The sequence below is a fragment of the Lepisosteus platostomus genome, chromosome 14 (assembly GCF_059453375.1).
Source record: "Lepisosteus platostomus isolate fLepPlt1 chromosome 14, fLepPlt1.hap1, whole genome shotgun sequence".
In the NCBI taxonomy this organism is placed as follows: domain Eukaryota; kingdom Metazoa; phylum Chordata; class Actinopteri; order Semionotiformes; family Lepisosteidae; genus Lepisosteus; species Lepisosteus platostomus.
This window is the reverse complement of record NC_142624.1, coordinates 19,412,164-19,437,777: the sequence shown is the minus strand read 5'-3', so window position 1 is coordinate 19,437,777 and position 25,614 is coordinate 19,412,164. Positions and strand designations below refer to the sequence as shown.

At 36.3% G+C, this 25,614-nt stretch overlaps 1 protein-coding gene across 1 annotated transcript in view; it reads left to right on the top strand.

The window, feature by feature from the left end:
• The window catches only part of ctdsp1 (CTD (carboxy-terminal domain, RNA polymerase II, polypeptide A) small phosphatase 1), a 39,899-nt gene that overhangs the window by 5,654 nt on the left and 8,631 nt on the right, over nucleotides 1–25,614 (top strand). The window contains exons 2-3 of the mRNA XM_088607384.1: nucleotides 19,206–19,357; nucleotides 22,026–22,127. Of these exons, the coding sequence (XP_088463510.1) occupies nucleotides 19,206–19,357; nucleotides 22,026–22,127 (254 nt within the window). The remainder of the gene's footprint in view (nucleotides 1–19,205; nucleotides 19,358–22,025; nucleotides 22,128–25,614) is intronic.

The following is a 25,614-nucleotide window of genomic DNA, read 5'->3' as shown; positions in this document are numbered from 1 at the left end:
TGCATAGTGGGTAAGTCTCTGGTTTGACTGGTAACTGTGGGTTCAAGTCCCCACTGTAGAAACTATGCAGAAAAAAGGATAAACTCTAGACTGATATACTATTGTGACTAGAATGTAAAACTACCTGCTTACATCTAATGTGATATGTTTCATGTTGCTTGTATAGGTTTAACATTATTTATTGTTTGGTAGTATTAGAGACCTTATCGATACATTTGAATGAAACCGATATTGCAATATTTACCCCTGTAGACTAAAGGTTCTGTTCTTTTCATGTTTTAGCATTCCAAACTCTTGGTTTTGGACCCCTTTTAAATCCATAAACATGCATTTAACTCATAAACTTTGGGCTTCTTCAGACAACAGCATTCAAATGAAGCAGATGCCAGTCTGCTTGTCCTTATTCTTGAGCTCAATAAGTCCTGCGGACACGTATGTGAAGTCCGTTCCTCCTTTATTTCCAGTGTAAGTCAGCAGTTTGAAACTAGAGTTAATGTAAAATATAAAAAATATACAGTCACGATATACAAAAAGATGATAATCTCAGAGAGGTCATTAGAGTCTTATGTAAAGTCTTTTGCAGCTGTGTTTGTAAGCCCTTTACAGTATCCAGCTACATTTTTATTATTAGGAGCTAAAGTAAATGGCTGTCTGAAAGGCTTCAAATCAAATACTTTCTGGTCTTTTTTGTGACAGCTTGCAACTTTTTCGATATTTTTTTATATCTTCATGGTATCACTTATTGAAAAGTTGTAGCACTGGTCAGTTCTGCGTTTTCATGCAAAAGTAGCATAGCCTGTACAGTGGATATAAAAAGTCTACACACCTTTATTGAAATTGCAGGTTTTTGTGATGTAAAACCAGAAATCAAGATAAATCATGTCAGACATTTTTCCATCTTTAATGTGACCTTGCAACCAACATAATTCAAGAGAAAAACAAATAGATAATTATTAGGAAAAAAAGTTTAAATTAAAAACAACACCCTGGTTGCATAAGTGTGCACCCCCCCCCCCCCCAACTAATACTTTGTGGAAGCATCTTTTGCATTTACTACAGCAGTACTGTAAGTCTTTGTGAATAAGTCTCTATCAACTTTGCACACCTGGACTTTGCAATTTTATTCCACTCTTCCTTGCAAAAAAGTTCAAGATCCTTCATATTGCCAGAGGATCTCCTCTACACAGCCCTCTTTAGGTCATTCCACAGGTTTTCTATGGGATTGAGGTCTGGGCTCTGACTGGGTCATTGCAAGACTTTGATCTTCCTTTTCTGAAGCCATTCCTTGGTTGACTTGGATGTGTGCTTTGGGTCGTTATCATGTTGGAAGGTGAAATTCCTCTTCATCTTCAGGTTTCTTACTGAGGCCAGCAGGTTTTGTGCCAAAATATCTTGATATTTGGAGCTAGTCATTATCCCATCTATCTTGACTAGAGCCCCTGTCCCAGCTGAAGAGAAGCAGCCCCACAGCATGATGCTTCCACCACCATGCTTCACAGTAGGTATGGTGTTCTTTGGATGATGAGCTGTGTTGTCTTTGCACCAAAGCTATCTTTAAGGATTAGGGCCAAAAAGTTCACCCTTTGTTTCAACAGAACATAAGACATTTTCCCACATGTTTTAGGGTGATTGAATCTTTTTTTTTTTGTGCAAAATTTAGACAGGTTTGGATGTTCTTTTTTGTGAGAAATGGCTTCCATCTTGCCACTCTACCCCATAGCCCAGACGTGTGCTGAATATGGGAGATTGTTGTCACATGCAAGGAGTGACCAGTACCTGCCAGAAACTCCTGCAGCTCCTTTAATGTTGCTGTAGGCCTCTTGGTAGCCTCCCTCATAAGTTTTCTCCTTGTCCTGCCATCAACTTTGGAGGGTTGTCGTGATCTTGTCAATGTCTCTGTGGTGCCACATTTTCTCCACTTATTGATGATAGTCTTCACAGTGCTCCAAGGTACATCCAATGCCTTTGATGTTCTTTTATACCCCTCTCCTGATCGGTACCTTTCAACAATAAGATCCTGTAGATGTTTTGTTAGCTCCTTGCGGACCATGGCTATCCCAGTAGGATGCAACCATGAATGTTTCAAGGAAATCCTACAGGAACAGCTGATTTTTTTGGGGGGTTAATCAGAACCACTTTCATTGATGGCAGGTGTATGCTACTTACCTTTGGACATGATTTTGAATGTGATTGGTTAACTCTGAACAAAGCTACAGCCCCCATTATAAAAGGGTGTGCACACTTATGCAACCAGGGTGTTTAATTTCAATTATGTTCCCTAATAATGATCTATTTGTTTTTCTCTTGAATTTTGTTGGTTGCAAGGTCACGATAAAGATGGAAGAATGTCTGACATGATTTATCTTGATTTATGGCTTTATATCACAAAAACCTGCAATTTCAATAAGGGTGTGCAGACTTTTTATATCCACTGTACATTTTAGAGATACCTAAGAATGACAGGCCATGCTCAAAACAAATTGAATGGTGCATGGCCTAAATAACTTTATAAAACAAGAATGATGTTTTATAGCCTAACCTTAACATTTGGAATCTCTAATTCTTAATCAGTTTGGCTCACAATATGTTGAAAGCTAACAATACAGAGTTAAGTGATGGATGGAGTCATGAAACATTGCTCATGGATAATACTGGAAGGTGAAAAACACTTAGCATGCCAAAGGGGTCAGTGTTGCACAAAAAACTAAGGAAACCCTTAGGACAGTGAGTAACCCAAACCAGACAGTCGTCTCTCAGTTGTATGCCAGCACAATCTCCTAGTCTAGCCTCCATGTTCACAGCAGTATTTGAACTGTTTAAGGAAAAATATATAGTCTGTACCCAAGCTTTCATTGGATAAACAGGTTAGAAACTATTAATATACTTATTTTTTCTAAATCATCGTATCACAAAATGACAAGCAAAGCTAATTATAAAAGTATTAAATATTGCTGTGATCTTTTCAGTTTGCATATGTGTGGCGAGGAGTAAGAACCATTTAAATGGTTCAAGGTCATTTTCTGTTATTTATAAGCAAACCAGTATTTCTGAGTTGTATAAAATGATATTAAGCAGCTATATCACCCTGCAACTTACAACTAGCAACCCACTGAACATCAGCATATGTGAGCCTGGTCAGTACCTGGATGAAAGAGCTCCTGGGAAAAACTAAGGTTGCTGCTGGAAGAGGTGTTAGTGGGGTCAGTAGGGGGGCGCTCATTCTGCAATCTGTGTGGGTCCTAATGCCCCTGAATAGTGATGGGAAGACTATACTGTAAAAATGGCACCATCCTTTGGATGAGATGTAAAACTGAGGTTCTGGCTCCTCAAAAATCCCAGGACATTTCTCAAGAAGAGTAGGGGTGTTACCCTGGTGTTCTGGCCAAATTGCCCCCTTGCTGTTACCGCCTAATCATGGCCCTCTAATAATCTCCATTTATGAATTAGATTTTTTTACTCTGTTCTCCTCCCCACTAATAGCTGATGTGTAGTGGGCATACTGTGTGCACTTTGGCTGCTGTTGCATCATCCAGGTGGGTGCTTCATATTGGTAGTGATGTAACTACATTGTAAGGAAGTCCCCATTACCTGTAAAGCACTTGTGAGTGGAGTGTCTTGAAAAGAGCTATGTAAGAATAAAGAATTGTTTTATTATTGTTGAATTATAATGATGAAAGAAAGTTTCATGGTTTGACATAGAAAGGCATTATTTTGATGCACACTTAAAGAGATTAGGTTTGCCAAATGTACCAACCAGTCTGAAAGAAAGCTGCATATGTAGAAAACGTAAAGGCTACAAACAAGAAGAGGTCATTCAGTTCATCGGTTTCGGTTGTTAGTCGGTGATTGGTCAGATGATCTCATCTAGCCCTTTCCTGAATGAAGCCAAGGTATCATCTTCAACAGTATGGTTGGGTAGCCTGTTTAAGACTCCAGCAGCCCTTTATGTGGAGAAGTATTCTCTGTCTTAGAGATACTTGCCTTTACTTTCTACTTGTGCCTCCTTGTTCATGTTTCTGCCTTGATCTTGAAGTAGTCCATTGAGCTAAGATGCTTTGAGGATTATGCATGCTTGAATAGCGTCCCTTTGCAGGCTCCTTTATTCAAATTTAAATTCTGATTCAGGTCTTTCAATATGTCAGTATAGAACACCCCTTTAATGCAAGGAATTAACCTTGTTGCCCTTCTTTGAACTTATTCCATTGCAGCTATGTTCGTCTTGAAGTCCTACAAACAGAATAGTACCCATTATTCTGAATGAGGTCTAACTAATGCTTGGATAATATTCACAGAAGTTCAATTAATTTGAATTCTACACTTTTGGCTTTATATTTTGTCATATTGGATAATGAGGTGTCCACAAAATCACCTAAATTAAAATAGTTAAAGCTCAGTTTCACCAAATTTATAGGTATATGTTGTTGCTATTTGCATGTAATACTGCCCTGATCCATATTAAATTTCTTAACCAGGTTTCTGTCTCGCAGTTTATGGTACATAAGTCTTACATATCACCTTGAGCACATGTATCGCCTTAGGGTTTTGCAGTTTTCAATCTGAAATTAATCTTTGATATGGACCTTTATCAAGTTCTTTCTGGAAAGCTAAATATATGATATTGAAGGCTTTATTAGTATCCATTGCTATTTTAACCTATCCAAAGAAATCTATAATTTTTGCTTAACAGGCTGCAATTAACTATCAGCTCCAGCTGAATGGTTAATTCTGAGGGCCTGTAATACTTAACGTACTGTAACTCTTTTATGTTGAGACTTCTCAAAATTTACAATATTCTTTTCTATCTTTTCTGATGTCCCTTTTTACTACTGCTTGTTGCTTACTGCACTCTACATAACTTTGTGTCTTAATGCCTTTTACATGTTTTAAGAAGCGCTTTCTTCTGTAGCTTTTCTTCAGTGACTTATGAATCTGCTAGGCTATGCTTTCTGAGCTTTGAGGTCTTAAACATTGAGAGGAATTTAGTTTGCATTACGTTTTGATGTATAACACCTATTACCTACTGATACTCTTGTCAGACTCCACTCAATTTTTCTGGCTGGAAAATGTCTCATTTTTTTCCTAGCCTGTACTTGCATAAAATACACATCTCTCTACCTTTGCAGATTTTCATCCTTCAGAACATACTGCGTTGTGGCTTCCCAAGCTGTTCTCTCACCTTTTTCCACATACTGTGTCCTCATTGAGAAAACTAGACCAATACCAGTACCTCTGCTTGTGGGTACTGTAACAGACAGTGCAAAAAACAAGGATTAACCAGTTCTGTCGTCACAATGCCCACTTCAGAACTCCCAGCATAAATGTCAGTCTGTGTAGGGTAAATTTAAATCCTGATTTGTTATATACAGGCATTCCTAATCCTATTTGGTGGTTCATATAAACACCTGTAATTCGTGGTGTATAACAACATTTTATTGTTAAAATCTTCATTTCGTATTTAAGAGTTTTACCAGTATGGATTACAAATTGCTTCTGCCATTATTTCCTGTGCTTGCATCTTATTTTTGTACAGTGTACAGTGGTGCTAGATTTGCACATATATGCACCTATTTGACATTTAATTAATCACCAACAGTTTCTGTTAAACAGGCCTGTGTCTTTCCAATCATATCACAGCTACCTTGTAATGTAATAGCCTCTGTGTCTAGTATTCTATTTGTAACACTTTTAGCGTTAACATTAATTATTCCATAATAATGGTGTAAGACTTAAAAGGGGGTTATTTTTGTTTTCAGTTTTCAGTTAAGCCGTTCTTTAGTTTTTCTGAGGTTTTTCCCCGTTTGTTCCGTCCTTACACATTTCTGATACAAGGTGGTTGAACACCTTTTCATTTAAGTACGTTCTGTTCTGAAGAGCACTCGGAAAGCCAGACTGTGTTGTTTGCTTTTTTTTTACTTTGGCTTTCAGCTTGCTTTCCCATTGCCATAATGCACATAGTAAGGAAGCTGAATGACTGGAACATTTTGTTTAGATCATGTAAATGCTCTATTTTCTGCTAGCAATGCTACAATTCTGATATATGATCCAGGAAGAGACCAAATCTGTTTGTTTGCGTTTTGTTTAAAAATATGCTGTAACAGGAACAGATTTTTTAAAATTGTCGTGCTGTAGATTACCAGTACTTTAATATGTTCTCAGTTCATTTTAGCTTTCTGTTCTTTGTAGTTATTACTGCATTTTTAGTGGTGGTAGGTTGGACTACAGTACCTTCTTCTGATAACCATTTTACTCTTTGAAACTCTGTTATTGTTGGTTTGGAGCACAACACAAGTCCAGACATTGCTGGATCACAAAGCTGTAGCGTTATAGAGTAGCTGTTATTCGCTATAAATGGAGGTCCAATGAGAGGGAGCACTGTGTATCTTGCTGAGGTAAATCAATGCAACAGTGATGTATTGGACTTATCATACACCTGTGCTCCTTTAGTGTAGCTGGTGTCTTGTACTTAATTCTAACTGTGGAACTTGTAATGCACAAGACATTGTGTGAAAATATGCAGTGTCTTCTTTCCCACCCTGGAGGTATGAGGATTGTAAAAAGCTAAATTGATTAACAATTGACTATTTCAGATTGGGAGGGTTCAAAAATAAAGATCAGTCCTGCCTTTGCTTATAGCAGTTTACTTGTATGTGTAGGTTTATGCTCTGCAGCACTTAAGAAGAGATGTTCCTGTTTTCATTTTGCCAGACAAAAAGGAAGATTTTTATCTAATTTGAAGCAGAATCCCTTCCATTGAGCTGCAGGGTTTAATTCTGAATATCCACAAATATCCACGTTTCTAAGAAGCCTTTTAAAGTAAACTGTCTTATTTCTTCTTTTAGAAAATAAAATTATTGTAATACAGTTGTGTAGTAATTTTAAAAGTTCAATTTATTTGATGGTTTGTCAGAACAATGAACCTGCAAAAGAAATCAAGGAATACATACTATATTATGGAACAAGTAATTGGTTTATTCCATGCTGGAAAGAGAAGAAAGAAATGCCTTCTTCGGGTGTGAGCATATATTATACATATACTATATTATAATTTATCAAATTCTTAGAACATCTTATAACTTACAGTTCAGAAAGTCAAAGTTAATATGAAGAATTACCCACCAACGGTCAATTGTTTTGATGGTGTTAAGATAACAAATCTTAGTGAAATGATGCAATAATTCATGGAAATGAAATTAAATATATATATATTGATTAGATGTCCTTAAAACAATTACACTATAGTATATTTTCAAATCTACAACCTGTGGTGTTAAACTATACAGATCCAGCATGATTTGGGGTATTTAAAAAAAGAGATCGATATACTGTACCAGAACCTCATTTAAATGTTCTAATGAGTAATTCAACAAGAAGTAACATTACTTCTCTCCATTCCTGTAGATCAGTGGAGAAATAAGTATTTGTGAATCTGTTGTTTTTAGCTTCCTTGCAGTTGGAAGCAATAATATTTGTTGAGCAAAGTTTCAGATTATAGGAAGTTTAAAGGACAATGGTTAGATTAGGATATACAGTGCCTTGCGAAAGTATTCGGCCCCCTTGAACTTTTCAACCTTTTGCCACATTTCAGGCTTCAAACATAAAGATATAAATTTTTTATTTTATGTGAAGAATCACCAACAAGTGGGACACAATTGTGAAGTGGAACGAAATCTTTTGGATTTTTGAAACTTTTTTAACTAATAAAAAAATGAAAAGTGGGGCGTGCAAAATTATTCGGCCCCCTTGCGTTAATACTTTGTAGAGCCACCTTTTGCTGCGATTACAGCTGCAAGTCGCTTGGGGTATGTCTCTATCAGTTTTGCACATCGAGAGACTGAAATTCTTGCCCATTCTTCCTTGCAAAACAGCTCGAGCTCAGTGAGGTTGGATAGAGAGCGTTTGTGAACAGCAGTTTTCAGCTCTTTCCACAGATTCTCGATTGGATTCAGGTCTGGACTTTGACTTGGCCATTCAAACACCTGGATACGTTTATTTGTGAACCATTCCTTTGTAGATTTTGCTGTATGTTTGGGATCATTGTCTTGTTGGAAGATAAATCTCCGTCCCAGTTTCAGGTCTTTTGCAGACTCCAACAGGTTTTCATCCAGAATGGTCCTGTATTTGGCTGCATCCATCTTCCCCTCAATTTTAACCATCTTCCCTGTCCCTGCTGAAGAAAAGCAGGCCCAAACCATGATGCTGCCACCACCATGTTTGACAGTGGGGATGGTGTGTTGAGGGTGATGAGCTGTGTTGCTTTTACGCCAAACATCGTTTTGCATTGTGGCCAAAAAGTTCGATTTTGGTTTCATCTGACCAGAGCACCTTCTTCCACATGTTTGGGGTGTCTCCCAGGTGGCTTGTGGCAAACTTTAGACGAGACTTTTTATGGATATCTTTGAGAAATGGCTTTCTTCTTGCCACTCTTCCATAAAGGCCAGATTTGTGCAGTGTAAGACTGATTTTTGTCCTATGGACAGACTCTCCCACCTCAGCTGTAGTTCTCTGCAGTTCATCCAGAGTGATCATGGGCCTCTTGGCTGCATCTCTGATCAGTCTTCTCCTTGTCTGAGCTGAAAGTTTAGAGGGACGGCCAGGTCTTGGTAGATTTGCAGTGGTCTGATACTCCTTCCATTTCAAGATGATCGCTTGCACAGTGCTCCTTGGGATGTTTGAAGCTTGGGAAATCTTTTTGTATCCAAATCAGGCTTTAAACTTCTCCACAACAGTATTACGGACCTGCCTGGTGTGTTCCTTGGTCTTCATGATGCTCTCTGCGCTTTCAACAGAACCTTGAGACTATCACAGAGCAGGTGCATTTATACAGAGACTTGATTACACACAGGTGGATTCTATTTATCACCATCAGTCATTTAGGACAACATTGGATCATTCAGAGATCCTCGCTGAACTTCTGGAGTGAGTTTGCTGCACTGAAAGTAAAGGGGCCGAATAATTTTGCACGCCCCACTTTTCATTTTTTTATTAGTTAAAAAAGTTTCAAAAATCCAATAGATTTCGTTCCACTTCACAATTGTGTCCCACTTGTTGGTGATTCTTCACATAAAATAAAAAAATTATATCTTTATGTTTGAAGCCTGAAATGTGGCAAAAGGTTGAAAAGTTCAAGGGGGCCGAATACTTTCGCAAGGCACTGTATGTCTGTTGTTTTCATAGACAGCTATAGAATTGCACACGAGAAAATCAGTATCCTGTATCTTAAACTAGCTAATTACTTAAAAACCAGGTAGAACATAACAAGAACACGAACATAAAGTGTACAGACATCTTGCTCGATTGGTTACTAAAAGCTTAATAATTCACAATTTTCAGTAAGACATTTTCTGAAGAATTGCCACAGTGGGCTTCAACAGGACTAGGAACCAATCTGGTTCGAGATCTCTACAATACTTGGTGTGAAACACTGCCTCCAGTTTTCATGAATCCCCAGGTTTATTTTACTTTAATCCCCATGTCCTGATATTGTTGCTGATCTTAAAGTCCACTGATTCATCTTGATCTATGCCTTTCAGACCTTTGAATTCCTGAAACAAGTCCTCAGTTAATATTTAGTTTCAAGACAAAATGATTCTGTTCACTTAATTAGTTTAAAATTATAATATTGTTTTTATATTATAATATTCCTTTTGCTATATTAAACTTAATACTTTAGTGAAAAGCCATGTTTCAGATACAAAGTCAATGCATATGTCTGGAAATCCCCTTAAGTTAATATGACACTTTTGATGATCTGTTCAGCAAGTGCCATAAATTTTGATCATTGATGTAATTTTTGAGTTATAAAGATTTCTTTAATAAGGGTTTTAATGTCACTGTAAACTAAAACATAAAACCACAATACACCTTTGGCCATGCTTTATTGTTTTTGTTGTATTTGTGTAGTTTTGACTTGTACAGAGTTGTATACCTTATATAGGATGATAAAAACTTTATAAATAATAATGATACAGTACTTGTGCAAATGATACTGAGTGGCTTTACTCAAAGTCTGGCTAAACATTTGAGGTTTTCTAATGTTTTTTTATGAATATGTTATCATTAATAAAATAGTTTCCAATTGCATGGTTGCACATTTTTAAGGATTTTTAAGGAAAAAGATTCAGGTAGTACAATTACAAATTCACATTAAATGCATCACATACTGTATTTTGAAGTTTGATCAGTATTAGGGTCCTCCTTTTTCATCTAAGCCCTTAAGCCGAATTATAGTTTAGTTTCAAATTCTTTTATTTAAAAGGACAATGTTGGATTCAAGTATTTCCTTGGAGTTTTTTTTTAGATGTTAAACAGACATGAAGGACTCTAAAGCTTTGCTTGATAATCTGTGGGGTGCTCTTTAAACCATGCCTTCAATGCAGCACAGGTGTCATGTTCTTGTCATGCCACCAGTGATGCCATTCTTGTTTATTTGTCCTGGCCTTTTCTGCTGGCAGCAGTGTTATGACTTCAGGATCATGGGAATGACTTAATTTGCCTTGTGCAAGCCAATGTAAACATGGTGTATTTAACATATGCCAAAGGAGTAAGCAAAATCAAATCTGAAATGAGGTTATGCTTTCTTGCAGGTTTAAAGCCTTGCTTGCATTTTAACAAGTGTTAAAAATGGCCTGACCTTTACATATGAAACTGAATTCAATGAAGTACTGTACTATCCAGCAAAATGCTAATATGTAGACCTGACATTTGTTGTATACTACAAATATTTAGTACTAATATAATCTTTTAGATGCTCTTTTTGTTGACATCTGCTTAAGTAGAAGAACAGATTGTAAATACTGACTTTCTGCCTATATTTTTATAGAGGGTTGTGTTTTAGTACTGGCTGATAGCCTAAAGGCAAGCAAAACATTTCTGCTCATTTTAATATCTGCATTCCTAATTGCTCCATGCTTTATGAAGCTTAGGTGGTGGACAGCTTTGTTTTGGACAAAAACTGGCATCTTATCATTTTAAGGCATTTTTGCTGAATAGTTTTGCTAAAGCTTTGGTGTAAGGTTTTGTTAAACACCTGCAGGTGATTTTGTAAAAAAAAGTGGCAGAAGTGACTAAACTGCTATGACACTTCCTTTCTGTGCATCTCTTGTTCAACATGCCTGTGCTTGCCATAGCACACTTTAAAGATTCCATGCATTTTCGTGTCAGTTGGGTTAACATCTGGACAAGTACAGTGCTGAAAGTGTCGACTTTTGAAAAATCAACATAGAGAAGGTGTGACTTATTTATATTTAAAACTGGTGAAAAGAGGAAGCACTATGCAAAATGTATTCAACAAGAATGTTACAATTTTAACAAAGTGCTTTGAGAAGCCACCTTTAAAGGTGCTGTATAAAATAAAGTTTATTATTATTATGTATTGATTTAAAAAAAAAAGAAACTGCCTTGGTATAGTTTTGTTGATCTGTTCAAAGTAAGTGCTTTGGTGTTCCTGCACTGGTAATTCTGTGACTCTTGGTGGGCTGTACCTAGCGTTAAGGATGTTTAAGCAAAGAGTTCACAGATAACTGCAATACTGGAATTGTTCAGATGTGAACTGTTCAGCAATCGATCTCAAAGTTGGACTTAATTGTGGGTGGTGAAAGAACCCAGATACTGAGCAGATACTGAATATTGTTCAGTACTTTAGATAATGAAAAATAGATCAAAGGTACTGAATACTCTTGCAGCAAGACTGGATAGTCTGAAAGGCAAAGGTTACCAAGCTAGGGGACTGCTTGTATTGCAATGACATCAGAGCAGAGCATAAAGAATACATAGGAATAGCTCCACTGGAGACCATGGCAGAGTGCAGTTGTTTCTTTTCACCATTGATAGATTGCACCTTGATAGACATCTACTTTTGAAAGCAAATAGGAAATCTGATTCTGTTCGCTGCTTAGGGATCAGTGCCCTAATTTTTGGCACAGATTATACTATAACTTCCCAGTTTAGATGCACCTTTAAAGGGGAGAGGAGATCACTGAAGAAAGCTGATGTCAAATCATATTGTACCCCACTATGTTCGAAGTCCTCTATGCAGTTTTACAGCAATTCTTTACCTTACTGTAGCTCAGTATGCAGGGGCGTTCATCGCATCTGAAAGGCTCGCCAAATCAGAGGGAGTGAGTTTTCATTTATATTTTTTACATTACTTTAATGTAATTTAAAAAAGTACCTCCAAAACGCCATTAGAAATGCACTTAACCCAAGTTTCCTCTTCTGCCTTATGATTTAAAATTCACTGTTCTGAAGAAGCCTGATATTAATATCCTTAAAATATTTTGATTTCTTGAATCGTGTCCCCTCATAGGTCATTTCTTTTAGTCTAAGTATTTATCTGTTTGCTCTTCTCTGGATTGATTTCAAACCAAAAATATTTTTTTTGGTAACTTGTTGACCAAAACTATACAAAATATTTTATGAGTCTGAGGTTTCACTGTTACAAGGGAATTTTTGAATGTATTGGGGTTAGACGGGGTGAACGTGGAAGAAATATGTTTTCAGTATGCCTAATTTAGGTATAAAGAACAGTTGTTGTTTTTTTAATTTCATACCATTACAATATTTGAACCCTGCTGAATTAACCACTTGGTCAGATCCCTCAGTGAATTTGATAGTATTCTGGGTCCAGTATTTGCATGCCATCATGAATCACTAATATAATCAAGAAGTTGGTATTTATTTTTATAGTTTGCCAATACATTTCAGCTGGTATTGATTGTCCCCATTATAATTATAAACAATTTAGTAACATTTTAAACAGGCAATCATAGACTTGAGAGCAGATTAATATATTTTCTCCGTTCTCTTCAAGTTTGTATCTCTGTAGTAAAAAAATGAATGTGCTTTCTCATTTTAACTTGTTCAGATTTATGATATTTCTTTTTCCTCCTTTAATTTATTGGGATAGATTGCGTGTTTGGTTTTCAAATTCATGTCGAAAGGGAAGCAGCTGTCCAGTGAATTGTCCAATCTGCTAGGTCAAAGATCTGTGAGAAGCCTAGCTCTGTCATTCTTAAAACTTTATTTTTATGCCTTAGTACTTTGCAATCACTGTGTGTTTGGTTCAGTCATCACATTCCTGTCTCTTGATGTTCACTTGAAGAACATCTAGGCTCTCTTCATAGACTTAAAGGTTTAATTTATTCTATTGTTGTCAGTAGACATTCTTAAACGACAATTGTTGTTTTGTTGTTTTGTGCCACCATAATTACTCAAATAATTGATACCTTGGCATTTGATGGACTTCCAGAAAGCATGGCATTCTATTCTCTCCTATTTTTCTAATAGATCATAAATGTTTTGCATTTATTTTATTTTGTTTGAAGCTGCAATGGAAATGAACTTTGGAGTTCATTCTTTTTTGCTTGTATCTGTGTTCTGTAATGTAGCCCTGGGGAGAGAGGTTATCTTCAGACACTATACATAATCTGCTGGCCTTGGTGTTTTTCTTTTAGAGGATTTATATAATCCCTTAGCAGCTGTTATTACTTGGAATAAGGAGTTGAATGTTACAGATGAAAACATTTCCTAGGAAGACATTTGGGACCATAGAAATTCATCTTCCATAAATCATAACCAGGGAGTGAATATGAATGATTCACCTAAATTGTCTTCATGGAGCATACTTGGTGTCAGTTAAGACACTATCATATGAATCTAGTCCCTTGTTATACGTTTTGTATGGGGAACATTGAGACACCTTTAAACGCACAATGTTCACTATATACATGAATATAAATGGTCATTACGTGATTGCATTTTTTATACAGTTTTCTTCTTTCTCCACTATTCTGAACAAGAATATATCTTTCTCTCGCCAAGTGCTTTTGTTAAATTATAACTCCAGTCTTGGAGTGCCAGGGACAGATTTGGTTGACTGCTCTTACCTCAGCTGAAAAATGTTGATACTGCACTGAGGGCCTCTACTTTCCATCCTCTGTCATCAGTGGATCCTGTCTATTCTAGACAGAATATATGTAGAGCTTCTACTGTTCAGAGCTGGGCAGAGAGGCAGGTGGAGTTTTAGGTTGCTTTATTGCACAATGAGTCTGTAATAAGTCTGATTCTTGCTTAAGGGTTCATTAGGCGAAACCTTTAAAGTGGTATCACGGCTGATAGTGTGGTAGTGGGGTGTGGTTCTTTTCCTGTTTTGATTCACTTCTAAACTAAAAACAAACATAAAAAATGATTCAAACAGAAACATAAAATTGCCTTCATGCAGTGGGGATTAGGTGTGGGGCCTAGATGAAAGTGTACAACATAACAGTCCCCCTGTTGCCTATCAGTACCTGCAAGTGGTAAGTAGATCTGTGCCTTTTACTTTATAGAACCACAGTAGGGGAAGAATTGTGGCTTCATTGTGCACATCGCTGAGGGTTTCAAGTCTCACATGTCAAATAAAGGTTGTATTGAGGGTAAAAGGCGGGCCTAAAATGGAAAAAAAAAGCAACTGATGTCTGATATAAATGAAAAATAATTTGAGATACTATATAGTAACCCATGATTTTGTTTCTGTTGTGTCAATGAGTATGTTCAGGGAATGCAAAATTAAAACTGATATTCAACTGATATTCACGCAAGTTGGTGTTTTCAGCTCCTTTGGATTTTGTCATGCTCATCCTTAATTCCCTGTTTCATGATCTTCTTTGATGCTTTGAAATAGTATTTTGTGATTAATATCTTATTTGGCACCCTGGATCATATTGCCCACTAGCTGTACGTGATCTGTGATAAACTCATGAGCTGCTGTGCCTGTGCTATAATATATGTTTAGGTAAAGCCCATAAAAAACGATATGTTTACCTTGTTTGAGCACAGGAAAAAGTCAGATTTCTTGAATCCCAAAAATGCAGTATCTTTTCTAGCTAGTATTTTCCAAAAAATATACAGTTAAAATATTTTGTTGGACAGAACAACATGAAAAGTAATTATCCTAAAAATTATGCATTTTCACAACCATCCGTTTCATCCAGAAATTACATTTTATTTTAAAAAGTTTGAATACTAAAGAACCTTTGCTTTTGTATTATTTCAAAACCAAATCAGTAATGGGTTTTAAGGCCTTAGGGTGACTTCATAGAGGGTAACCAAGTCACTGAACTATGAGGAAGGAGTGCTTTGAAAGGTTTTGAAAAAGCTTTAAACTAGTTTGAGCTCCTTCTTACTGCCTGATCTGTTTGGTGCCTTTGCTATATCTCAGGCGTTAATCTACTGTAACCCTAAATGCTGTTTCAGAGGTAAATAGGCAGTGCCAGGAGCCTTAAATGCGCTGTCAAGTTAAAATCTAACTTCCGATATAAATTAATAGAGGAAGTTCTGAATGTGGGTGGAGATGTGATGCATGCTCTGTTTTATATGCAATGTTTGTGATTGTTTGAACTGCTAAACATATGAACATACCAGATAATAGTCTTCCTTGCTCTTTTAGGCTTTTTTTTATTTTAGCCATTACTCCCTAAAATCTTTTGCCAGGAAAAAAAATAAATCTACGGTGTTAAAAATCTACATGTGCTAAGTAGCTGAATGTATGTTAATACAACTATGTTTTCTGGCAAAAAACTGGGCATAATGGTTAAGTTACATCAACATTTTACCCTAACAGACCTATAATCATAATTAATCAAACTTGGGGGAAATGTATGCATGTGTAGTGCTTGTGAATAACTTGATTTGATTTACAATGAGAAGAATACTATCACTACTGTTATTAGAATACATACTACTATGGCTACTAAAAAGAAAATAGAACAGAAAAGGTGCATAATGACCTGAAATTGGGGTTTAATACACCTTGCAACCTGTGCTTTTGGGTAAGGCTCTGGGTTTCCATGACCATTAGGAGTTAGGAATAATATATCTTTATAAGCAGATGTAAAAAAATGACACGTTACATAATATGTAATTATGATGTTAAATTTAAAGAATATTCATAGTGACGTGAGACAGGAAATATCCAATAATATTTCTTCATAACTTCAGCAGTGTACAAAAAGAAGATTTCTCCTTGCTCACTAATTTTACAGACTCTTCCTACGAGAACATCCAAATAAGGGGCACCGGGCAGTGTTTTTTTAAATAAATGTTTTGCACAGCTTGAAGTCTTGGAGTTCTTCTGTTTGAGCAAGCTTGAACAAAGTCTGACAAAGCTGTGTTGAAATTAAGTTAGCTCTATGTTTTATTGTATTACTTGTTCATGCTATTAGCTGTGAACGTGAATGCCTATCAGAGCTGGTTAAACTTTTTTAATTAATTTGATAGATTAATGCACTTTTATTAAATCTCCTTTGAATTGCTTATTATTCCAAATGCAGAAAGAACAATAACTGTATTTAACTGTATAGGCTATATGCAGAACAGCTGGTGAACTTTGAATGCTGGGAACTGTTTAGCTCTTTCTTGGAAGTTACTTGGAGTGGTCACAGTTGCAAAAAATATTTACAGTCCTAAAATTCCCCAATATTTAAGAACATGATGCTTTTGATTTTCTTTTAATTGTCTGCATGTAAGGATGCACATATACATTTACATTATATTACATTTTGGGTCGAAAGACCGTTATGAGTCCAAAACCATGAAGCACAAATGGTTTAACTTCATGGGAAAAAATAAATAAATGCAGTGTTATCTTTTGGGGTGGCACCATGGAGCAGTGGCTAGCATCACTGCCCCACAGCACCGGGGACCTGGACTTTTTTCAGTTCTGGACTTTGGGATGTTATCTGTGTAGAGTTTGTGTTTTCACAGTCCAAAAACTGGTAGGTTAATTGGCTTCTGGGAAAACTGATCCTGGTGTGAGGGTGTGCCCTGCAATGGGTGTACTCTGCCTTGTACCCGTTGCTTTTTGGGATAGGCTGAGGCACTCCCACTACCCTATATTAAAGCAGTTAGAAAATTGCTTTAGTATTAAAATAAAATAGTTAGATGTTATCCATTGACTTATAAATACAACATTTGACATGCTGCATTATATTGAAAGTTCTGTAAATTTAGTTTTAGGGCAAGAGTTGATTATAATTTCATGCAATTCCCAACCAGTTCAGTTTTGAACCCCTCACTGAGAAGTTCATACAGTGCTAATTACTGTACATTAAACTTTGACCCCTGTTGCCTCCCATGCAGTGCTGTCAGTGAGGAACATGCCTGTCAATTGGTAAGGGGGTGTGTTGGCTCTAATGTGTTAAAAGATGAGTTACTGAAGACGGATGAGACAGAAGACTGCGTGTGGCCATAGGGATCATAGTTGCAAGCCTAGATGTGAATTATGTGTGATTGACTGTTCCAGATCAGGATAACTGGCAATTTTAAAATTATTTAAAAAAATGTTTTATTGAGCTACAGCAAAGATTTTTCAATTGCTTTTGTATCATGAATCATAATGTAAGTAAATCTTTTAAGTAAAACTCAAAAGATCACACTAAACACTTTTATTGATTTTATAGACTTGTATTGACCCTTGAAGATAAGAGTTAATCAGCAACAGCTTGTTACTGATGGGTGTCCAAAATACTGTAACGCTTATGGCCGACAGGTACTGTGTAAGAGCCGGCGTACCAGAGCAGGTGACGTCACCGTCCTTCCCAGTAATAGCAGGACCACAGCCCCTGGGCTGTGGAGAGATCTCTCTTTGGCTCACCGGGCTGGGTCCCTGTTGAGTGATGCGGGAGTCCCGGGTTCGAGGCCCCAACGGTGGGGGGCCGACCTAATGCGGCAAGGGCGCCCGCCTGAGCCCCCGTTGCGTTACAATACTATATATATAATATAAAGCTGTACCTCCTTTTCACCACTAAAATGTTTCCTTTCAGGTTATATCTTTGAAATAAACAAGTTGTCAAAAGTATTGAGTATTAAAATGTGTTTATTTATACTGTAAGTGGACCAGCTTAAGATTCCCAGGCCTTCTCCTGTACCTTCTCCATTCTTTTGAATAGCAGTCCTATACATGAAAGCTCCACTCCGACTCTGCTGTTATTTCACTCCCTTGCATTTCCTGTTCTTATTTTGGTTTGGCCAGTCACTCATCAGCAAAGGGTTGTGGATCTGTGACATGGCAGCATTCCAGGAGAGAGAGAGAAAAACTGAGGCTGAAATTGGGCCCACGTTTAGGGCAGTTTGGCAGAAAACTTTTAAAACTTGTTTTCCAGGACATTCTGTGTCTGGCGATGTTATACAGTATTTTCTCTATCTTTTTTGCAGTTCATAGTAATAAGAGTCCCTTAAATGTATTTCACACGACTAGAGTTGGTTGCTTTTGTCTGGGCCAATTTTACATCTGGTTAACATTAGCAAAGAAAGTATGAACACTTTAAATGTTTCTAACCTTAAACATTAGGAAAATGTTTCATCCAGTAGACTTTTGATTTAGGACTTCAAAATAGTTTATCAAGACTGATCATTAGATTAGGTCTATCATTAATTTCAGTAGTCTTCTTGTGTATTAGTACTAGATCATAGGGACTTCTGTTTTGAATCATTCCTATGCATTTTTAACAATAAAAAAATAGATTTCATGGTTGACAACATTCATAACAGTACTGTCTTTTTATATAATCAGCACTACTTCTGACATTGCACAGCACTCTGCTGTGTGCTTGAAAAGTTAAATTAGTGGTTAGCTTGATACAAAAATCCATCGGCGTCACCTGCACACCTGTACCATACATATGCATATTTATCGACTCCAAAGCATCTCCCTCTTAGTCATTGCTGTGTTGTTGCTTGATTGGCTTAATAGAGACATTCTTAAGTTTCCCATTTCCCGCAAAAGGTGTGAAAGATATTATCAAGACGTGATGCAGATCAAATGACAAAAGATGAGTCCAGACATGCGACTGCTGTTATTCATCACGACCGGAATAGAACTGGAGTCACTCACAGGGCGCTGGGGCCCAAAAAAACATAAGAAAAGCTACTTTTAGCTTCCACTGATCCTAAACCTGCTGACCTGCAGAATAAGAGGAGAAAGATTAAACGGTGTTAACTGCTGCTGAAAGGGAATGTCATCATGAAAACGATAAATACATCAAACCAACTAAACCTTAGAACCATGTGTTCACTTACAGTAACCCTGGGGTTTTGAGAAGTGAGCATTTGTTTTAGGTACAGCATTGGATGACCTTGTCAAATTGTTCCCTTAATTCTCCAGGTATTAAGTTGTGAAGATGGGAAAGCCAATAACATTAATTTGTCTGTCATTTGTTTTAATGCCACAGGTGTTCAAGCTCAAGCCACCTCCTCAAAGAAGCCTCGAAGTCGAGGAATTTTCCACAGTCTGTTCTGCTGCTTCTGTCATGACGAGACTGATCAACTTCCTGTCAACAACAATGCTCCCCTCTTAGTGGAGGAAAATGGAACAGTCTCAAAAGTAAGTTTCTTACAAAGGCCACTGGCAGTCTGTTTAAATGATTAATTATATTTGCCTAATCAAAAATGAAACGGGAAGTGTATTTAATTTCTCTTCTGTATTTTGTTCTTAAATGATCAATTTATTATGATTTTTTGGGACATCAAAAATGTATTTTGTAGTTTAGTTTTGTGCCATAAAGTAAAATAATCTGGATTCCTTTTTTATATGAAATGCACTGTCATGTGCAGAGGATAAGTAACAACTTAGTTGTTAGTACTGTAAATGTTGTTAGTAGCAACTAACAACAAAGTCCCCTTTTCCAACACGTTTTCTATCGATAGTCAGAACTGCACACAGTTTTTATTTCTGTATAATTCATGGAAAAGTTTGAGACTACAAGAAAGCTTACAAACGAGAGAAGGACACTTGTCTCATCCTGCTAATTTGGGTACTAGTTGCATGTTGATCCAATGCGTCAGCTGACAAAAGATTAAATGTTTGGTTATTCCAGTTCCAGGTGTGCGGTTCTTAGCCCTTTGAAAGTTGGTTCTGGTTGTCTGTCACTTAACATTTGTCTGTCATGTTCTAAATGAAATTTATCAATGCCATTGTTTGGAATTTTAAAACTCATTGAACATAGAGATGAAAGCTTGCAACTTTGGCAAAGGTGGTGTTTTCCTAGAAGCGCTTTCAATGAAATAAATTGCAAAATTATTCACTCCCCTCCAATGATGCTCCATTTTGTTGTTGTTGGTTACATATTTTGAAACTTTGTAAATACTTGTTACAATCAATGCTTTTTATTTTTTGGTATCCCTTTGCAGTTTTGGTTGCTATTTATTTTTTTATCCATGCAAGTGCTCAGTTTAAGCAATCAGATTTTGATTTATAATGTTCACTATAAAAAAAGAGAAATGTGTGTAAATCATTGAATAGGGTTGCATACTTTCTCAAGACACTGTATATATTAAACTCAAAACATAAAGGTACTATTACGATGTCTGAACTACCAGACACTTCATGGTGTCAAATTCAGATTCACAGCTTACTACGGCTTTTAATAGTGATTTGATATTTTAGGAGTTATTTACAACATCTGATACACAAAAATAAATAAGCTTGGTCTCCTTAAGGAGAAGACCTTAAACCCTTTCAAACTCTACTCTAGTTATTTTGCTATAGCCATGGCATTGTGTTCTCTTCTTGATATTGTTTCTGCATGCCATGGGAATGGGATTCCTCTAGAGCAGCAGCAGGTATTTACCTATTTTTCAACGGAAATGTGGCTGTCAAAGTATTTGGTTATACAATTTATGAAAATAGTAAAATGAGGTATTTGCTTTATGGGCTAATTGCATGTGGTTGTGTAGATGAAGGTTGCAAAACTGAAAATGGACTATAGCTCTTTTTTCATTTGTTTTTGGCACATTTTTAATTCATTTAATCATTTTTGTTTTCCATTTTACACCATTTAACTACAAGAGAAAGAAATGTTCTTTAGCTGTAGAAGAGTTATACTGTATTAAAGTCCTGAAGCTATTTATAATGTTTTCAGATGGTTTTAACAAAATCTTTAGAATTGGGGTCTCTGCGGGACGTCTACGTGAAATTAACATTTTGTCCTGAGCAGTAAACTATTTCTTTTTTGTTGAGATTGTCGAATAAGAGCATGCACGTTTTATAAGATGCACACTACATCTTTTACGGTTCTTGTGTTTGAGTAGTAGGTGTTGGGGAAAAGATTGGCCTCTTCTGCAAAGAAATATAATCCCAGCCTGCATTTTGTGGTCACATGTTCTCGTCATAACTCTGGAATGCTAGCACTGTGAACAGGAGCTCCTTTCTGCCCTCTTGTGGTTAAAAAGATTTCTGCAAAAAGCTTTAAAATTCAAATTGAGAATTTTAACCCTTTTTCTGCATGGTGACCTTAGATGTAAGAAGTACCTTGCATAAACATTAATATATATTGTTTGCTAATAACACTATTGTTATACTCTTTTTACAGCAACCTGCACCGAACATAAATTAAAACTTTGTAATGAATTTGAGCATTTTTCCCAATGGTACTACTAATTTTAAATGCAGCTACAATAGTACCTTATATAGCACAACACGAAATGATTTTAATTTGTTGTTTGAATGTCTGTTAAAGGTTTTGGTTTACATCATTCATTCATCATCATTTAATCATTTCATAATGGAAAACAATTATAGGTTTCCAAAGAAGAATAGGATTATCAAACCTATTTTACCACTTTTACGTTTAAAATGATCTTACAAAGACTCTTTACTTATTTGCTTTATTATTGTGCAGTTCAGTTAGACTGTTTATATTCCATTTTTATTAGCTATAAATTCATGACCCACAGTAGAAAATCAAACAAAATTTTAATTGATAAATGTAAACATTTGTAACTTAATGGTCTGAGGTCAGTATAGTATATTCATTTTAAAATAAACATTTCTAAGCATTCATTGAAACACCCTGCAATCTTCACATATCCATCATTTTAATCATTCTAATGTTATTGAATTTGATATTTGTCCTTGCTTTTATTTGTGTGACTAAGACTTATACATATGTGTTTTGTGTAATATTTGAACAAGTAGTTTATCCATAAGTCAGGAGGGGAGTAAATTCTTTGTTTCTTTCTTTCTTTTCTGCTTGTTTAACTTATCTTTGCAGGTCCCAGTAAAGCCTCTACTTCCACAAATAAAGTCTAAAGATGTTGGAAAGATCTGTGTGGTCATTGACCTGGATGAAACACTAGTGCACAGTTCATTCAAGGTAAGAAATGAGTGAAACTACTTTCTCTTAATATTTTTTCTTTTAACTCTTTGATTTGTCCTTATTTTCAAAATGTCTTTATTTTAAGAAGAAACAAACACATCTAATGTAATCTTAAGCCTTCATGCTATAAACCTATTCTTTAGTTTTGGACAAGTTCCCAGGTTATGGAAAGCTCAGGGATGCTTGTTAGGATTTTAATGCCAGACCTTGAGTTGCTCAGGGAGTGGCCTTATTCTGAAGCCATATGCATTTAGAGGTTGTCACACGTCTTTAAACCTGCTTCCCCAGATCACCTGTCTTCTCGAAAGCAATTTTGAAATAGTTAAAATCTCAATACATAATATGAGTATAAGCTACATAAAGTAAACCCATAGCAAACAATTAACAAATAAGGAAAATACTCTCTGAAATGCTGTGTGTTTAGCAGCAAAATTCAAGAATGTATAGATATGGAAGCTGCGCATTTAAATTAATACGTTTTACAGCCTGGGATTATATAACTACCATTTCAAGTAAAGTATCATGCTAAGCAATATTTGATTAATGTGTTTATTCCAAATGGTTACCGTTTCATTAGTGTTCATTACTACTTTCTTAACAAGGCAGTCTTACTTAGGTATTATACAGTATGTGAGTAGTGGATCAGTAAGGGAGTTTTAAATGGTCCGTCCCCAGATGCACTTTAAACTGGTTAAATAGTTCATTCCACGGTTGTTCCATAGTTGCTTTAACAACTGCCAGCAAATAACCTATTATTGAACTAATTTGTTCTGCTTAGTTGCATAGGTTTTTAGATATATTTTACACATTGTTAACTTGTCACACAATGAGCACTGTGCTTTTTATGGTGATCTAGCCTTTAATTGCTGCAGCTTTGTCCTGAAGTCCAGTGCCTTGCAAAAGTATTCACCCTTTTCAGTGATGTCATATTTTGCCTATATACGAATGATGTATACAGTATACATTTCATGAACATTGTAATCAAAACTAAAAGGGGAACTGCAATGCTATTTTTATATTTCAAGGTTAGGAATAATCAGAATTAATGAATGAAATAAATTTCAAACCACAATGAAACTAAAATGTACGCAGTAAAGTGTAAAACCTCCAATTTACATCACAAAATTGTTGCAATTTCCAGACATGCCCAGGGTCATATTGCTGCCCTTGTCTGCAATTCAGAAAGAGGCAACAAAACGTTGGATGAGGTGAAGAGGCCCCATTACTTTGTAAACAAGCAGGCTTGTGATTACATCTCTTTTGATCCAGATATTGCTTTCAACCTCCAGACGGTTTTGTCAACAAATACTGCTTACTTGTTAACTCTGCAGATCCCAGTAGCAACATTTCTGCGATGAAATGTCTGCTGCACAACCTGTACTTATTCTCTCGTACTTCACACTCCGTTAGTCATTACAGTAATTCGTGAGCAGTAAGGGCCGCATCAAATAGAAGTTTGCGCAAACTTGCGCTCTTGTCCATTTCAGGACCAGTTCGAGACAACAATGGCGACCATACAGCATTTTCACAGTGTTCACAATTTTGAGCTTAATTCGGAATTTGTAAAGTTTTTGTATTTCACCAATGAATTTATTTTGTATTCGAGATTAAATAACTAGTCAGAGAAATTGACTGCAGTTCCCCTTTAAATGCTAAGCCTTTTATATTGTTCTCCTGAGGTGTGCCTTGCTGTGACTTTATCCTAATGTTTTTCAGTCTTCTGGTTGAATCTTAGCTTGACATTCACTAATTGACCTTATTGCAACTTTTGAGCCTGTATTGAGACATGGAGACTTCTCAAATTCTGAAATCTTGCGAACCGCTATTGTTGCTCACAGAGGTAAATCATCTAATTGCGAGACTTGTCGAAGTGGGTGAATAATTACAATCAGAACATTTTTGATTGCTTTGCTGTTTTCCTTGAAATTTAAACACTTTCAACCATAAAATAATTCAGTCTGAGCCATCAAGTTCTGATTCAAAATATTCACTGTAAAAATCTGTATCACTTGCAATTAATTAAAATTAGATCTTTAAAAGGGGGTGAATACTTTCTTAAGGCTTTGCTTATGATTATATCATGATTTCAAGCATTCCGTGACATCTTCAGCAAATAAGAGCTTTAGATTTCTCAGGAGGTCTCTATAATTATACTGTTATAGAACAGAGGGAGGTTACAAAATGGAGAATGGAAAACAAATCAGAATAATACCTGAGTGGCAGATATAATTTGAAGTGTGAGTTCTTTATTATTTGGCACAGCTCTGGTGAAAGAGTAATAAAAACAGTCAAACTTGTCAAGACAAGTATTTACTTGCAAAACACAATAACAAAACTACACTGAGCAAAAACACTAAGGATCTGCGCCTGTGGCTGGAAGGTTGCCGGTTCATATCTCGCGGCCGGCAGAGGAATCCTGCACCCCTGAGCAAGGCCCTTATCCCCGACTGCTCCAGGGGCGCCGTATAAATGGCTGACCTTGCGCTCTGACCCCAAGCTTCTCTCCCTGTTTTTGTGTCTGTGTGTCTCATGGAGAGCAAGTTGGGGTATGCAAAAAGACACATTTCTAATACAAGAAATTGTATATGGCCAATAAAGTAATCTTATACCATTAATACAGGTATTTACTAACTACTCAACATTGCATCTTAGATGCCTATGTTCTGCCGACTCAGAAACCCAAGATGTTAGCCCTGTATTCTGAAACGCTTTACAACACCTTGACAGGTCAACAAGACCTTGCATCCTAAATAAAAGAATAGTACTGAGGGCTACATCTCCCTTCCTACACTATCCTTTATTACTATTAACCAAAGTAGTTCACCAATAAAACCCTTTGATCATTTGTGTTTACCCCTTTGTAAGCTCTTCTGTAGCTAAGCAAAAACCTCAGATTCTATCCTTTATTCCCAGGCTCTCTGTTTAGGCCTTGACCAATGAATTAAGAACTGCAAACTAGATTTTATGATCACTAGCTCATAGAACTGTTGTACCACTGTACATTCTCTGGTTATCTTGTTTATTAAGGAGTTTTTTTGTTTTTTCATGGATAACAGATCTTAAACTGATAGAACAAAAGTATTGATTCAGTACAATGTTATACAAATATTAATGAAATGAAGAAAGTAAGGTATTATGGTAGAGTCCACATGAACTCCTTTTGCAAGACATCTGATGCAGACACAAAAATGCACAATACTTCTTCGAGATGCTTTACCTTGGCACGTTGTATTACTGTATGTAATTCACTGACCAAAGACGATTGATAGGTGGCAATAGATGTTAGTGCTTTATTTAATATGTTTTTCTACTGTGCATATTTAAGTCCACTTAATATGGAATATTAACAGGTAATTTTACAACTAAAGGGAAATTTTGGTATAACATATTATATAACTGAAGAACATACAGTACAGTAGATGGTAGTGGTAACTGAATATAAAAAACAAACAACAGTCTCCCACCTTCTTCATAAATATTTTGT